Source organism: Camelus dromedarius, chromosome 10, assembly GCF_036321535.1.
Source record: "Camelus dromedarius isolate mCamDro1 chromosome 10, mCamDro1.pat, whole genome shotgun sequence".
Lineage (NCBI taxonomy): Eukaryota > Metazoa > Chordata > Mammalia > Artiodactyla > Camelidae > Camelus > Camelus dromedarius.
Genome location: NC_087445.1, coordinates 76,222,160 through 76,236,936, shown reverse-complemented (window position 1 = coordinate 76,236,936; position 14,777 = coordinate 76,222,160). Strand labels below are relative to the sequence as shown.

Sequence of the window (14,777 nt, the reverse complement as noted above, 5' to 3'; positions counted from 1 at the left end):
GGGAAGGAGGGAGTGAGAGAGCTTGGAGAAGACCCTGCAGCGACGGCTTCCCCCCTCCCTCCATGGCCACGCATTCCTGGAGCAGCCTCTGCCCACCGTGTCCTCCAGGAACCCTCCCCCGCCCATCGCTCCTGCCCTGGCGTCTCTGGGGTCGCCCTGGGGTCAGCCCCTGGGCCTGCCCACCGCCACCTCAGCATCCCTTGTCTCAGCCCCAGGGCTGCTCCCTTTTTCTGGAATAGTTTTTACACCATCTCCCCTGCAGGACTGTGGGCTGCGGGGGCAGGGCTGGGCAGTGGGTGACCCACACCTGCCCGCACAGCACCCAGCAAGCACGGCCGGTGCTCAGCAGACACCCGTGCCACGGGTTGGAGCGGGGACCGACTCCAGGGCCCATGGGTGTGGCCAGCGTCTTTAATCACTCCAGGGGGTCCTGGTCCCTGGGTGTGAGGGCAGACAGTCATGTGCGCTGATGAGACATGAAGTGAGGCAATTTGGGCACACTGCTCGTCCAAGCTTGGCACACGCACCTCCTTGCCCCAGGGCCTCCAGTCTGGGCAGCAGCTGCCCATCTGTGCTGGGCGGTTCTCCTGCCCCACCTGGGCTGCTGCCTTCTCGGGGGGGGGGGGGGCCCAGTACCATGCCCTCCTCCTCCCCCGGGCGGGCATGCTGGCCAGCCTTGGTGGGAGCTGAGCTCGCCCCGACGAGGGCAGTTTTCTGAGTCCGACTGGACCAGCTTGACTCCTGCCTTCCCGGTCACCCGGCTGGCTCAGGCCCTTCTGTGGAACAGGGTGGCAGGGCCAGCCGTGAGAAGAGGTGGTGAGCGTCAGAGCTCAGGTGTGGGCCCTGCTCCACTCTGGGCCTGGTGGGCAGTCCCCCTTAGCAGATGGCAGAGGGGACAGGGAGGAAGGCCGTGCCCCATGCCTGTCACACCAGAGCAGCCGTTTTGCAGGAGCAGACCCAGGGCAGTCGGGGGCTTTCAGGCAAAGGGCGCTCTGACCCCGGCCCAGCCCCCAACGCTGATCATGGAGGCTGCCAGGAGCTGGTCCCCCAGGGTCCGAGCGCAGAGCCCTGAGCCGCTGCGTCGCAGACCAGACCCTGGCAAGCTGGGGAATACACAGGTGGCGGCATCTGCTGGCCCACCTGCTCACCACTGCCCTCCTGAACCTCTAGTCACAAGCTCATCCCCGCTTTGGCCCGTGGGTCTCCCTGGACACTAGGTCTGAGAGCTGCTTTGGGTTGCTCCCACCCCAGCCCCCCAGCTGCCTCCTGCCTCACAGATATTCGTTGCTCATAATATGTTTGTGTGTCTCCAGCTCACGAGGGGCGCCAGCCATGCCAGATCCCTGCTGCGGCTCCCAGAGGCTGGAGGAGATGCGGTCAGCCAGAGGGGTGGGCTTGGTCACGCCCTGGACCACCCGGAGCTGCGGTAAGGGCGAGCCTGTGGACAGGCCCTGGGCTGGCTGGTCGGGTGGCCAGGGAGGTCCACTGGGGACTCCCTCCACTGCCTGACGCCCCGCGACGTTCTGCGGGTGTAGAGAGATCCTTTTCTATGTGGAGTGCATCTGCGCATCAGTATTAAAGTTTTTTGGAGGCTTTTGGGACCCAGCTGCTTGCTATGTGCTCTTGCCCCACCTCTGTCGTGACTGACACTTGCTCCCAAGAGGGTTGATGGCTGGTTTCATCAGCAGCTCCACTCCTGGGGCTGCTCCGAGGTGCACTTCCTCAGAGCCTCTGTCAGCCCAGCACTCTGCCTTCTCTGTTGCTGCTGGAGGGTTTCTGTTCCCGGGTTACAGCTGAGGAGACGACCAGGGCCACAGAGCTGGTGCATAGGAGGGGGCGTGGGGATAGTACCCCCGTCTGGTGCCCTCTGGGGTTCGGGGCCTTGGTCCAGGCAGCAGGCCGGCCCGAGCTCCCGGGGCATGTGGCAGGGGGCAAGGGCTGGACCGTGGGGATGCTCTGCTCAGTGCGGGCTCACGGAGGGGTTCTGGCGCGGCACTGGGAACTGAGCGCTGCTCTGAGAGGCCTGGGATGCCTGTTCGCTGTTAATCTTTGTGCTTCAGCTGATTTTCTTCAAACGTTTTAAGAATGTGAATAAAACATGCTCACGTCTGGCCGTAGGAGAACTGTGCACTGCAGGTGCATTCAGAGTGAACCCCCAACCCCTGCTCCCAGTCGCCTCCAGCAGCCCTGATAAATCCTGTACCTTCTTACAGAGCCAGATGGAGTTGCCCGTGTCACGAGGAGGGGCAGTGAGACCTGAGGGGTCCAGTGGCCTATGAAAGGCCGGGGGGCAGTTAGCTGCCCTGGTTTTCTCCTGGTGCCTGGGCTCTGGAATCCCATAGACCTGAGCTCAGAGCAGCCCCTACAGGGCCAGCGGGGTTGGGGGTGGGTGTGTGATGGACCCCTCATGGATGAGCAGCTTCCCAAGGGGCTGCCCAGCAGCAGCCTCCCAGACAGACACCTGCCCTCCCTGGCAGACAGAGGGCCCTCGAGCCAGATGGGACAAGGGACTGGGGACCAGAGCCCTCAGGCTGCAAAACACTCCTGCAGAGAGGCTCCTCAAGCCCACCGGGATGGGGCGTGTATGAGCTACTTGACGTGTGTGTGTGTGTGTGCGCGCGTGCGCGTGTACACAAACACATGTGTAGACGGGGCCTCGGGCCTCTGAGGCAGGAGGGCTCTGTGCCTCCCTACCCTGATGCTCTGGGAGACCCTCCCAGCCTGGGAAGGGGGCTGCTGGGGCGCCCGACGTGGCTCTGCCTCTCCCAGCCTCCCGAGGCGCTGAGAGCCCCAGCTGCCCACTAGACCCTTCTTCATCCCTCCCTCTGCTCACTCAGCGCCGACGCACTGAGCCCCTGCTGAGCCTGGCACTGACCGGGGACTGGACCGTGCCCCCTAGGCGCCTGCCTTTGGTTGAGGGGGCGGTCAGAAGGTGCACAAGTGACACACACAGTATGTCAGGTCCCGGGTGAGAAGTGCCAAGGGGTCGACTCTACACAGAAGTGGGTAGATGTTTCTGGCCCTTCCTCTCCCAGGAGGGGCAATGAGCTGCCTGGGACGGGGTGCGGGTGCCCAGGAATGACGGGCTGGGACCACGGCCTGGACTCGGAAGCCAGCTCTCTGCCCACCCCTCGCCATGCTTCCGGCTTTGAGCAGGCTCGGGGAACCTGGGCGCAGCTGCATGTTCCAGAAAGCCAGGACAGCTCAGGTGGCCCTGTCTCTCTGGGCCATCGGCTGCCCCCAGTCTGGGGTGACGTGGGGACTAGGGAGTTCGGGCAAAGGAAGTTGCCCAAGGGTACCACCGCAGTGCTGTTAGCTTTCAATGCTGCTGGTCACCAACGCCTGGCCACTCTGTCCTCCAGGGACACACAGCCCCAGTGCGCCCTGTACCTGTGTCTGCCCATGCAGGTTGGGCAAGTGACGCCCAAGGGGGTGGCAGGGAGGTGGTATGGCGTCTCGGGGGACAGCCAGCCCCACCTGGAGCCCACGGTGAGGGCAGAGAAGGGCACCCTCTTGGCACCTCAGGGAGGAAACCGTCATTGCTGGTAGAAAGGAGAAGTCACTTGGACTGCGGACCACGAGTCGGGCTGTGGCGGGTGCGAGCCTTCCCACTACTCTCTCCCTGGGGGAGCACTCCGTGGACAGCCTGCGTGCCAGGGCGAGGGCAAGCACACTGACGTCAGCAGCCCCTTCGTGCAGATCTGTCCCTTCCCCGGGGTGCCTCTCAGCCACACAAGGGGCTGGGCCATAGACCTCCTGAGAAAGGGGACCCAACCCAGCCTGCCATGGGGCCCACCCACACCTGCCAGGCCTTCCAGGGGAAAGAGACAGAGCAGAGGGCTCCCTCCCCATCCCTGCCCTCTTCCCTGAGAACATCCTCCCAGAGCCTCTGAGGTCTGGTGTGGGTGGAGCTGTTGGCCAGGTTCCCCCCAACCCCCCACCCCTGGCAGCTTCCATGGGCTGTACCCCAGCAGGCCAGGTGCCAGGTCTTCCAGAAAAACCCACTCCTTTCCCAGCTCTGCCTCCAGGCTTCCTCTCCAGGACGTAGGGAGCAGGTTGGGCAATGGGGTGGGGGCACACCCCAAATTCTCAGCCCCTCCTGCATGAAAGGGCTGAGTCCCCAGCTGCCCTGACACTCCTTCAGATAGGGCTGGGCAGGCCCACCTCTCAGTGCATTTGGGGACTGAAATTCCCTGCCAGGATCTCTTTATCCTGAGGCTGTGGGCAGTCCCAAAGAGTCAGCTGAAACCTGAGCTGCTCCTGCTTGGTGGCCAGAAACCCAACAGTGAGCACAACCCAGAGTGCCTGTGCTGGGCTCCCATCAGATGCCTCCTCCAGGAAGCCTCCCAGATGACACTTGGGCTGGATCAGGTGCCACTGTTCACCCAGTGACACCTGCTCAGTGGGAGTGAAACTCATGTTTGTGCATCTCTCTGTGGCCACAGGAACTTGAGGGCCTGGCTCTGGTTGCAACCCAGGCCCCTAGAACAGCCCCTGCCACATGTGGGGGCTTGGTGAATGTCTGCTGACAGAATGAATGAACTCCTGAGGGCCCCAGGTGCCTCTGGGCCAGGCACTGCACATCACACACGGTGTCTCATCGATCTCACCCTACCTCAGGGCAGGTCCCATCCCCATGACTCTGTTTACAGAGGAGGAACCCGATGTTCAGAGAGGCACCTATCACCTCCAACCAGTGAACAGCAGAGCGGGGATTCCAGCCCAGCTCTCGGCCGCTGGCAGCAGTGCAGTCCAATCGAAACTTCTAGACAAACGTCTAGACCAGCATCCAGTGGCACTTTGAAGACGCAAACATCTAGCCCAGTGTCGTCCGATACAACTTCCTTCGAAGGATGAAGCAACTGTTCTAAATTCTGGGCTGTCCAATGTGGCAGCCACCAACCACAGGCCACTGTCAGGCAGTTGGAATGTGGCTACTGAGACCAAAGAGTGGACTTTTACATTCTGTTTCCTTTTCAATTGAGTTTAAATGTAAGTGGCACGTGTGGCTGCCAGCTGCCATTAGACAGTGAAACCGCGGCTCTCAGACCCGGCGGCCTCCCCCTGGGGCGGGTCCCCCATCGGCTTCACTCCGGTTTGAGGCCACAGGACCCCAGTCCCAGCCCTGTCACCGAAAACACACCTGGTCACCATCATCCTCACCATGATCGGCAACAGGAACAGCTGCCATGTGCTGAGCGGGTGTTAACCCTTGCAAATGCCAGGCGCTTTGGGGTGCAGGCGTGTTGGGTTCTTGGGGATCCTCCCTGATTGTCATCAGAGAAGTTGGGGAGCAAGGCCAGTGCCACCCTCTGCTCAGCAGGGTGACCGTCAGCTGCTTGGCCAGCCAGGGCCACGCCCACCTTGCTTTCTCCCAGGGCTCAGAGCTCAGGGCACTGTGTCTCCCTGGCAACCTGCCGGGGTGCTGGCCTGGTTGCAGATGACCAGGAAGGCCCCTCCTCAAGCCGCGGGGCTGCGGGCTTGGGTCTCTGAAGCCCCCAGGCCCCTGCAGGAGGGCCAGTCTCTCTCCAGGGCCACAAACCAAAGCAGGGGTGGACTGTTCCTTTCTAGAGGAAACTTCAGATCACAACAGACACCGTAAACCAGTTCCTCGAAGCGTCTGCATTTCCCGCGGTGGCCAGTCAGCTGGGAGGAGTGGGGAGCGCCCCAGGCATCACCCCACGTGCTCAGCACTCCACATGCTCAGTAGGCGGCCAGAGCCCTCGTCTCCCCCCAGGCTTACTGCTTCCGAGGTTTCTCCATGGCTGTAGGAATGCCAGGAGGAGATTTAGCCATTGTTCACAGCTCTATGCTCGCTCTAACCATGGGAAGCTGAACGCTCTGTTCTGGGAAGGAGGGCACAGTCAGAAGGATGTCATCCTCTCTGCACACTCACCAGTGATGACAGAGGAGCTCGTCCAAGAGCCACAGGGGGGCTCCACCATCCACAGACCCGGGGCCTGTGCCCGGGAGGGAGCGGCCCCCTATAGCTCTCACAGGCTCTGGCCAAGAAGACGAAGGCTCGAGTGAGGAAGGAGCGTACCAGCCGCACCTCCTTCGGACCACAGAGTCACCGCCTGCCCCCCACCCAGGCATCCTCCGAGGGGCCCAGTGCGCCAACAGGGTGCAGAGCCCAGGCTGGGTCTTTGGGGCCAGAAAAGGAAAGAGAAGCCCCTTGGCTGCCTTCGAGGAGGGGCTGAGGTTTCCGTGCTCCCACTCTGGAAAAGTCCCAGTGTCCCTCTGCCTGTGTCACTGAGCAGCCACCAGGCCATGATCATCACTAGTGCACCATAACGGCCGCCACCCGTTGAGCGTGTGTCAGATATCTCACCGCCCCGACGTCCCCGCCGAGGCTCCGATGGGCTAGTGATTTGTTCCAGGGCACCCTGCGAACGCGTGACGAGTGGAGGTCTGTCTGGCGGCAAAGCCCATGTTCTTGGCCCCGGTCGTGTGTCTGCCGACTCGGGTCACTGCGCCTGGGGGACCGCTGTCCCCCCCTGCACCCGCCCCTGCAGCCTGCAGCCCCTCCTGGCCCTTGCCCTGAGGGTCTTCCTGCAGGCTGGGCGACGTGGACACTGAGCGAGGGGAGGCCACTCACCTGCCCTTCTCCGTGGTTTCCGCAGGTCTGCTGTCTGACATCCAGCAGAAGTCCCTGAGCTTCCTCGAGTCACTGAAGGTGAGCCACCTTAATTTCTCTTCTGATCGGGAGTCAGCTGGGAGCAGCCTCAGTCCCCCCGAGGCTGAGCGGAAGAGGCCCTGAGGCAGGGAACTGTAGACTTGAGAGCTGGACAGATCCTCAGCCTGGCCGGAGGGAGGGAGGGGAGCCTGGACTGGGGAGAAAGCCACTGGACTGGCCCAGACAGAGGCGAGGCTGCAGGCAGGGGATAAAGTTGGTGGGCTGGGGGGGGGGGTGTTCCTATGGGGTGGGGGAACCCTCGGAAAAGGACCCTGTTCTTGGAGGTGGCACTGCCTGCCCTCTCAGGCTGAGGGCTTGCCAGGGAGCCATGGGGGGGGGGGGGCAGCAGGCCGGGTCCCTGGGGAATCCTGAGGCTTGGGCCCTCCCTGCAGCTGGACCAGCAGAAGCAGGAGCAGGCACTGGCCCTTCTGCGCCGACAGGCGGAGCTGGAGGTCTGGGAGACGCAGAAGGCCCTGGAGGAGCTGCTCTTCAAACATCGGCTGGAGGTCAGCTGGTGACCCTCCCAGGGCTGCCACAAGCATGCCCCACTCCTCCTGCCGGCCCAGCCCCATCCTGCGGCCCATCTGTGGCCAAGTGGGGAACCACCTGCCTTTTCGGAACTGGTGGAAAGCACGGGTCAGGCTGGGGCAGGATCGTGGGCCCCAGCTATGTCAAGAAGAGCAGAGCGCAGCTGCCCGCTGGGCTGGCTGGCTGATCTTTTTAGACAGAAACAGGATGTTTTTTCTGCTAGTGTGCTGGGGGCCCCTGGCTGGGGTGACAGCCTGTGCCTCCCACCTGCCCGTGACTCGGGCTTGTGGGCACCTGAGCTGGGGGTTCTCCACTGAGCTCAGGAGCTGAGGTGTGAGGGCACCCATGCCATGGGGGGTCTGCCCTGGAAGGGAGGGGGCCACATCGCTGAGCCCACCTCCACCCAGCGCCCTGGGCCAGCATCCTTCAGCCCCACCAGATAGGCTGCACTTGCCGGTCAGGGCGGCCCAGCAGCGCCTGGTGAAGGGGAAGGTGGTCCTCAGCCCCGGCAAGGACAGGAGGCTGTGTCTGTGGTCTGGCTGCACGTGGTGAGCCTTCTCGAAGTGACTCTTTCTCCCCTGGGTCCCGGTCCCGGGGACTGCTGATGGGCTGCGCTCACTCACAGTACTTTTAGGGATGCCTTCCCGGGAGAGGAACCGAACCTGAGGCAGCATGTATGCCTGTGTGTTCACGTGTGTCTACGTGGGTACACACGTGCACAACGGCACAGACACACCTGGCCCCCCATCTCCCTTTCTCTCTTCCCCTTCTGCCAGTTTCCAGCATCGCATTGCTAAGTAATTGTGGCCTCTGCAGCCAGAACGCAGAGCTGCGGTTTCCTCCCCAGGTGTCCTTCGTGCAGCTGCCCCGGGCATCCCATCCCCTACAGGATGCTCTGGCCCTGGCTGTGCTCCGTCCACTGGGAACCTGCCACTCTCCCTGGACCTCTGCCGTGTCCAGCCCTCTCTGGGGGGCAGATAGGGGGTACTGGCCCCCCTTGAAGGATGGACAAATGAGGTCCCTGAGGTTGGAGGCTTGTCGGGCCTTGGGCTCCTCCCTGGGACCTGGCCTGGCCCCCCGGTTGTGCAGCTGCCCCGTTCACCCTCCACGACGCACACTGCCTTCCTGTGCTCCCAGCAGCGGCTGATGGAGAAACACTCGACCCAGGCCAGGCCAGAAGTGGCTTTGGAGCTGGAGCGGCCGCAGGTGCATGCGGACCTGGAGCTGATGACCTCTCAGAGCACCATGACAGCCAGACCCAGGTGTGGCCTGCGGCTGGGGCCCAGTGTAGGAGAGGGTGGGGTGGGGGTCTTGGACAGGCACTGTTGGTTGCCGGAGCTGGGTCTGCAGCGCTCTCTCCCCTGCAGCTCACACCCACACCTGGGCGGAGATGCTGCCACTGTGCCCTCCCCGAGTCCCAAGAGGGGACAGAAGACTCAGGGAGACGAGCCAGCAGACGCAGGTGAGGGTCCACAGAACTAGCTACACAGCAGCTGGCCCAGCACGACCCCCTGTGGGCCCGGAGCGGTGGCAGAGTCAGGCACCCAACAGAGAGGCCCAGTGATGGAGCGACCTGCCCCTGGGCCACACGGAGAGGGTGGAACTTGGATTTGAAACTAAGTGTGTCTGATGCCAGAACTGTGTGGTTGACCATAAGGCCACACTGCCTCCTGCTTGTAGGGGGGAGCAGGGCATCCAGTGAGCCAGTAGGTGGACACACGGGCCACCATCCCCACGCACGCAAACCTGGGAGCAGTAAGTCCAGATTACAGCAAGAAAGCTTTCAGTTAGATGCAAGTGAAACAGCCCAACAGTGGGGGCCTTGGCCAAGCAAGGAAGAGTGAGGGTGGGCCGCGCAGGCCTGTCTGCCCTGCTCTGGGTCAGACGGGGTCTCAACTGCTCCGGGAGGACTGCAGGGTGGCCATCACCAACTCCCCAGAGTCCTGGTTACAGCTCGTCTCTGCCCCTTTGGGAATGGGGGACCCCACACTCTTTCCGGGTTTGCCCACGTGCCCACCTCAGTCCCTCAGAGTGGTTTTCCCTGAGGCCTCGTAAGTGCTGGCCCGTGAGAATCTGGCCAAGTCCCCTCGCTGTGCTGTGTGCTGGAAATAGGGGTCGCTTATCTGCAGGCTGCAGGGACAGCCCGCCCAGCCTCCCAGAATTTGAGCCCTGGCTGAGCTGGTGTGTGAGCGCACTCCCAGCCTACGTGTGTGAAGACGCGGGTCTGTCTTGGCACATATCTCATGTACCCTTGAAAAGAAACTGGTGTGAGGCACGTCAGCGTCCAGGATTATGATGAGCTCTTGGTGACTGGACGCCTTTCTGATTCTGCCGTTATGGGATAGCCCCCTTTGTGCTCAGGGACCCGCTCCGCTCTGAGTCTGCTTTGTCTGATGTGGATCCAGCCTTCCTGGAACTGGTGTCAGCCCGGCCCACTCCTCTCATCCTCTCACTCTTAACCCACGTGTGCTTGCATCTCAAGCGTGTTTCTCAGAGGCAGCGTGTGGTTGGATCTTGCTTTTTTTTTTTTTTCCTCTTCGAAGCTGGAAACCTCTGCCTTTAAACTGGAAAGCTTACACTGTGTCTCCATTTCACAGGATTATCAATGTCATTAGGTTCTCTCTCATTGTTATTTACCCCTGTCCGAACTGGCCTTTTCCCCTCTCTCTTTTTCCTGCCTTCCTTTGCATTAAACCAGTGTTTGATAATGAGTCCTTTTTATCTCTGCTGTTGGCGTATGAGCTCTGACTTACACCCGTGGTCACTTTAGAAGGTACGGTCACGTGTGTGGGCTGCCTTTGCGTGGCACCCTGCCTGCACCTGCAGTAGGCGGCCTGGCCAGCCCTCCTTTTCTTGGTTTTATGCCACTGCTGTTATGCATTTTGCAACTCCACAGTACACTGTTATGATTTTAAACAGTCAACAATCTTATAAAATGTATATATATTTTATATACATATATATACACACACATACACACGCACGTATATGCATATGTGTATGTACGTGTATATATGTATATTTTTTCCCCATTTCCAGTGTTCTTCATTCCTTGTGTTCACCCAGATTTCCATCTCAGCATCATTTTCCTTCCCAGCATCATTTTCCTTCCTCCTGAAGGACCTCCTGAAACATTTCTGGTAGAGCTGGTCTGCTGGAGACAGGTCCTTTTAGCCTTCACGTGTCTAAGGACATCTTCGTGCCATCTTTGTTTCTGAGATACTCCACTGCATGCAGAATTCTAGGTGGACGGTCTTCTCTTTTCGTGTTTTAGAGACACGGCTCCACTGGCCTTTCGCTCACGTTTTGGGTAAGAAACCTCATCCTTCTCTTTCTTCATTTGTGCAGGATGTGTCATTTTACTCTGGCAGTTTTTTTTTTTATTTTAATTTTTGGAGAGGGAGGCAATTAGGTTTATTTTTATTTATTTAATAGAGGAACTGGGGGTTGAACTCAGGACCTCATGCATGCTGGGCATGTGCCCTGCCACTGAGGTATATGGTGCCCCGACTGGCAGCTTCCAAGTTTTTTTGTTACTAGTTTTGAGCTATTTAATTATGATGTGCTTTGGCATAATTTTTCTTCATCTTTTTTATTCTTGCAGTTTGTTGAAATTCTTGGACCTGTGGGTTTGTTTTCTTCAAGTCTGGAAGTTTTCCAGCCACTGTCTCCTGGGAGAACTTCCCTGCCCACGTCCCCCCTCCTCCAGGGCCCCCAGTTCCCCGTGTGTTAGAACATTTGAAGTTGGCAGCTCACGAAGCTCTGGTCTTCCTTTCTCTCTCTTTCCCCCTTTTCTTCCTTTGTCCTTTGGGTTCATTCTTCTCTGTGTTTCCTCCCAGATCGTTTCTATGGCTGTGTCTCCAGGTTCATCAAGTTTTTCTTCTGCGACGTCTAATCTGCCATTAATCCCATCCAGTGTCTTTTCAATCTCAGGTGTTTTCGGCCTTCATCTCTAAAAGATCCATATGAATTAAAAAATATATATATCTTCTATGATTTTATTTAACTTAAAGAATTTTTTAAAATTTTGTTAATGGAGGACCTGGGGATTGAACCTAGGACCTCACACGTGCTAAGCACGCAGCCTACCACTGAGCTATTACCCACCTCCCTTACTGGTCTTTCTATTTTTATTTAATTATTTTTAATGGAGGCACTGGGGATTGAACCTAAGACCTCGTGCATGCTAGGCATGTGCTCTACCACTGAGCTATTCCCCATCTCCTTTACTTACCTTTTTAAACATACGGAATATGGGTATAAAACCTTCAAATGCCCTTCTCTAATTGACAATTTTCATCAGGACTTTTTTTTTCCCCCCTGCTTCTCTGCATTCCAATGGAGGTTGTAAATTTTACCTCGTTGGGTGCTAGGCATTTGTGTGTTCCCATGCACAGCTGTAAGCTTGCTTCTGGAATGCTCTTACTGGGAAGCATTTTGATCCTTTCAGGTCTTGCCATGAATCATGAGGTTTTCCAGCCTGGCTCGTGGAGACAGGCAGAATTCCTAGCCTTCTGGTCCTTCGAGATGCTTCTTTCCCAGGCTGAGCTGGGAAGTTTCCTCACGTGCATTCACAGATGAGCTCTCCACTGAAGGCTCCCGGGGACACCGCCCAGACCCCTGGGGCTCTCCCCATGTGGCTCTCTCCTCTCGGGTACTCAGTCCCACAAGCCCTGGGTGCCCTGGTCTCTCCAGACTCTCAGTTTCATCTCAGGGGGATCTCTGCCTCGGTTTCCCCTCCCTGCTCTACAGTTCAGAAACACTCTCAAGGCAGTAAGCTGTGGCAGAGGTCTCACCCCATTTGTTTTTTCTCAGGGATCACTGTGCTATGTTGCCTGACATCCAGTGTCTGGAAAACCATTCTTGCGTGTGTGTGTGTGTGAATATTTATATATGTATACATACATATGTAACTTTTTGGTCCTTTTTTGAAGTTTCTTTTTTTTTTTAAGTGGGACAATGAACCCACAATCCTATCCCTTCTACCTTCTCTTGGCGGGAAGTGCAAGTCCTCAAATGAGCCTTTGAAAAGCACAGAGTTCCTTTCCCCTCACACCCAGCATCGAAGGGCAGCCGGCAGAGGTCAGTGGCAAGATAGCTGTTTAGGCTGGGAATTTAGGCTCTGCTGTCCCCCATCTGCTTGGTGCTGGACCTCAAACAGGTCATTCCCTCTCTCTCTCTCCGGGCCTCCCGCGGTGGAAGTGGAGCAGTGGGTGCAGTCATCCTTGAGCCCCTCTATCTCAGGTCTGGTCTTCTGCTTCATCAGTGGGGTCACGGGGGTTCCCACACCAGGAAAAATGAGACAGAGGACCCCTTCTGGCGTGGCCTCATGTGATCTGATGAGAAGCTGTGTGTGTGGGGGGGGGCATTAAGCTTCCTAGACATTCTAGCTTTGGGAGAGCCTGTAAAGGACCCTGGAACCCCTACATAACCCAACCATGCTTGCTTTCTGTCCTCAGAGCCTGTACAGGAAGGAAGACCAGGCCAGACCCCCTCCCAGCTGCCCCCGGCCAGGCTCTACTCTTGGGACGGCCCTATCCTCCAGGTACAGGAGAGGTCCGCAGGGGAGATGCTGGTGGTGGCATCAGACCCCATCCTCTCTCAGCTGCCTGGGGCCATCAGGTGTTGGGGCCTCGCTCTCCTAGGGTCTGTACCAAAGGGCCTCCACAGCAGGTCCTGGGCTGAGGGGGGGCTCTCCCTGCCACGGGCACCACCCACCCTTCCAACTGACATCTGCCTAAGCCCCTTCCTCATGCCTAGGGTGGCAGGTGAGGGTAGGCATTTCAACAGGGTGTTTTGGGGAGGACTGGCTGGGTGCTGTGGGTGGTACATTTCAGGGTGGGTGGCCTGGCCTTTCCTGAACCCTCTAGGATCACAGACAATTGCCCGGCTTGAATCTGGGCAGGGCGCCAGGCCAAGCTGATGGGGACCCCGCCCTGACTTCGGGAGCCAACAGTCGGGGTGGGCCTACCCTGCCCCGGGAAGGGGAGCACAGCAAGAGGAAGAGTGGGGCAGCTAGTCCGGGAAGGCACCCTGGAGGCGGTGGCCTTCTCCCCGGGGCTAAGTGCTACTCCCACTCGGTGAGGCTGGTCCCCGGGAGGCCTGGAAACTCAGCGGCGGTGACGCGGCCTGGTGGGTCTGCTCCACCGCAATGGAGCCGGACGGGGGCCCGCAGCGTCGTGCCTGGAGCCTTCATCCGCTTCACGCTGCAGATGCTTGAGCAGAACATGCGGGAAGAGGAGCTGCGCGCTCAGCACCAGGCCGCGCTGCTGAGCCTGCGCGAGAAGGCGCTCGAAGAGAAGATGCGCGCAGAGCTGGCCTGGCTGGAGCATCAGCGAGGGTGAGAGCGCGCATGCGCGCCGGGCTGGCCCGCCCCATCCCCGCCCCCGGTCCTGACCGCAGTACAGGGACCAAAGTGCCCATGCAAGTAGTAAAGGCGTTTCGAGAAATTTAGATGAGAGGTAAAGTACGAAAAAGTGACTACAGAGACATTAAAACCACCCGTAGTCCCGCCTCTCCGAGATAGTCCCTGCCCATTTTCTCGGTCTGTCTTGCCAGCGCTTGATGGAGACGCACATACGGCTATTTAAACAGCATCCAAAATAGACTACACATACAGTTTGTAACTTGAGTTACCTTTACTTGAGGAAACCTTTCCGTGTCCCTGCGTAAACGCTACGACACACAGGGCACCCAACACAATGACGATGCAGTCCCGTTAACCAGCCCTGCAGCGGGACCTCCGTGTCTCCAACTTTGTGTCATGAGAAATGAACATCCCAGAGACAACCTCCTTAAGGTAACTTACTAGAAGTACGGTTGCCATCAGTGGGAATGCACTTTTTAAGCTTCTTGCTATTCCCATATTGGTCTCTAAAAAGGTTATTCCAGTTAAGATCATGGGCAGTTTACAATCGTGCCATGATGACCCCACCCCCACCCCCAACCCGCCTTCCTCTGGCTGGGCTCCAGGGTGGGAGGCACTGCCCTCCCTTTCTCTCTCAGGCCCAAAAGTGGTCGTGAGAGGTGGGAAGAGTGACGGCCTGTGCTGGGGCCATCGGACCACCGGGGCTCCCCCAGCCTGCCCACCTCCCTGTGGGGTGCCTCCTCCCTGTGCCCTGCTGCTGCAGAGGGCATGCCAGGTCCCCCTGACTGGCCAGGGCTGGCCATGCCTGGGGTTTTTCACACCTACTTGCTGGACCTGAGGTTGGCAGTTGATCTGTTTCCTCTCCCAGGTATCTGGGCAGCACGGGCAGCTATGCAGCGCTGGTGGCCTTGGCGGAGAAGCAGCACCAGGCCCTCAGCAACCTTGAGCGGGAGCAGGTAAGAAGTTTCTTCTCCAGGGCTCCACCTGGGTCGACACAGAGATGGTGCTGCTGCCCAGGGCTGGAATGTGAGCATCACCACACCATTGCTCAAGAAGTCCCCAGCCCCTACCACCTTCCAGGGCCGCTCAGGACCCTGCGGTGCACAGGGAACCTCCAGTGCTGGAGAGGCAGCGTGGCCTGGGTGGAGTGTGGCCCCATTGTCCTGGCTCCTGTAGCCTCTGAGCAGTGGTGGGCCTCTCGGAGCC

General features: G+C 59.0%; 1 protein-coding gene across 1 annotated transcript in view; it reads left to right on the top strand.

The window, feature by feature from the left end:
• Positions 1-14,777, top strand: part of CCDC187 (coiled-coil domain containing 187) — a 46,746-nt gene that overhangs the window by 17,590 nt on the left and 14,379 nt on the right. The window contains exons 9-16 of the mRNA XM_064490896.1: positions 1,314-1,426; positions 6,624-6,676; positions 7,069-7,182; positions 8,345-8,466; positions 8,572-8,666; positions 12,664-12,749; positions 13,417-13,544; positions 14,440-14,527. Of these exons, the coding sequence (XP_064346966.1) occupies positions 1,314-1,426; positions 6,624-6,676; positions 7,069-7,182; positions 8,345-8,466; positions 8,572-8,666; positions 12,664-12,749; positions 13,417-13,544; positions 14,440-14,527 (799 nt within the window). The remainder of the gene's footprint in view (positions 1-1,313; positions 1,427-6,623; positions 6,677-7,068; positions 7,183-8,344; positions 8,467-8,571; positions 8,667-12,663; positions 12,750-13,416; positions 13,545-14,439; positions 14,528-14,777) is intronic.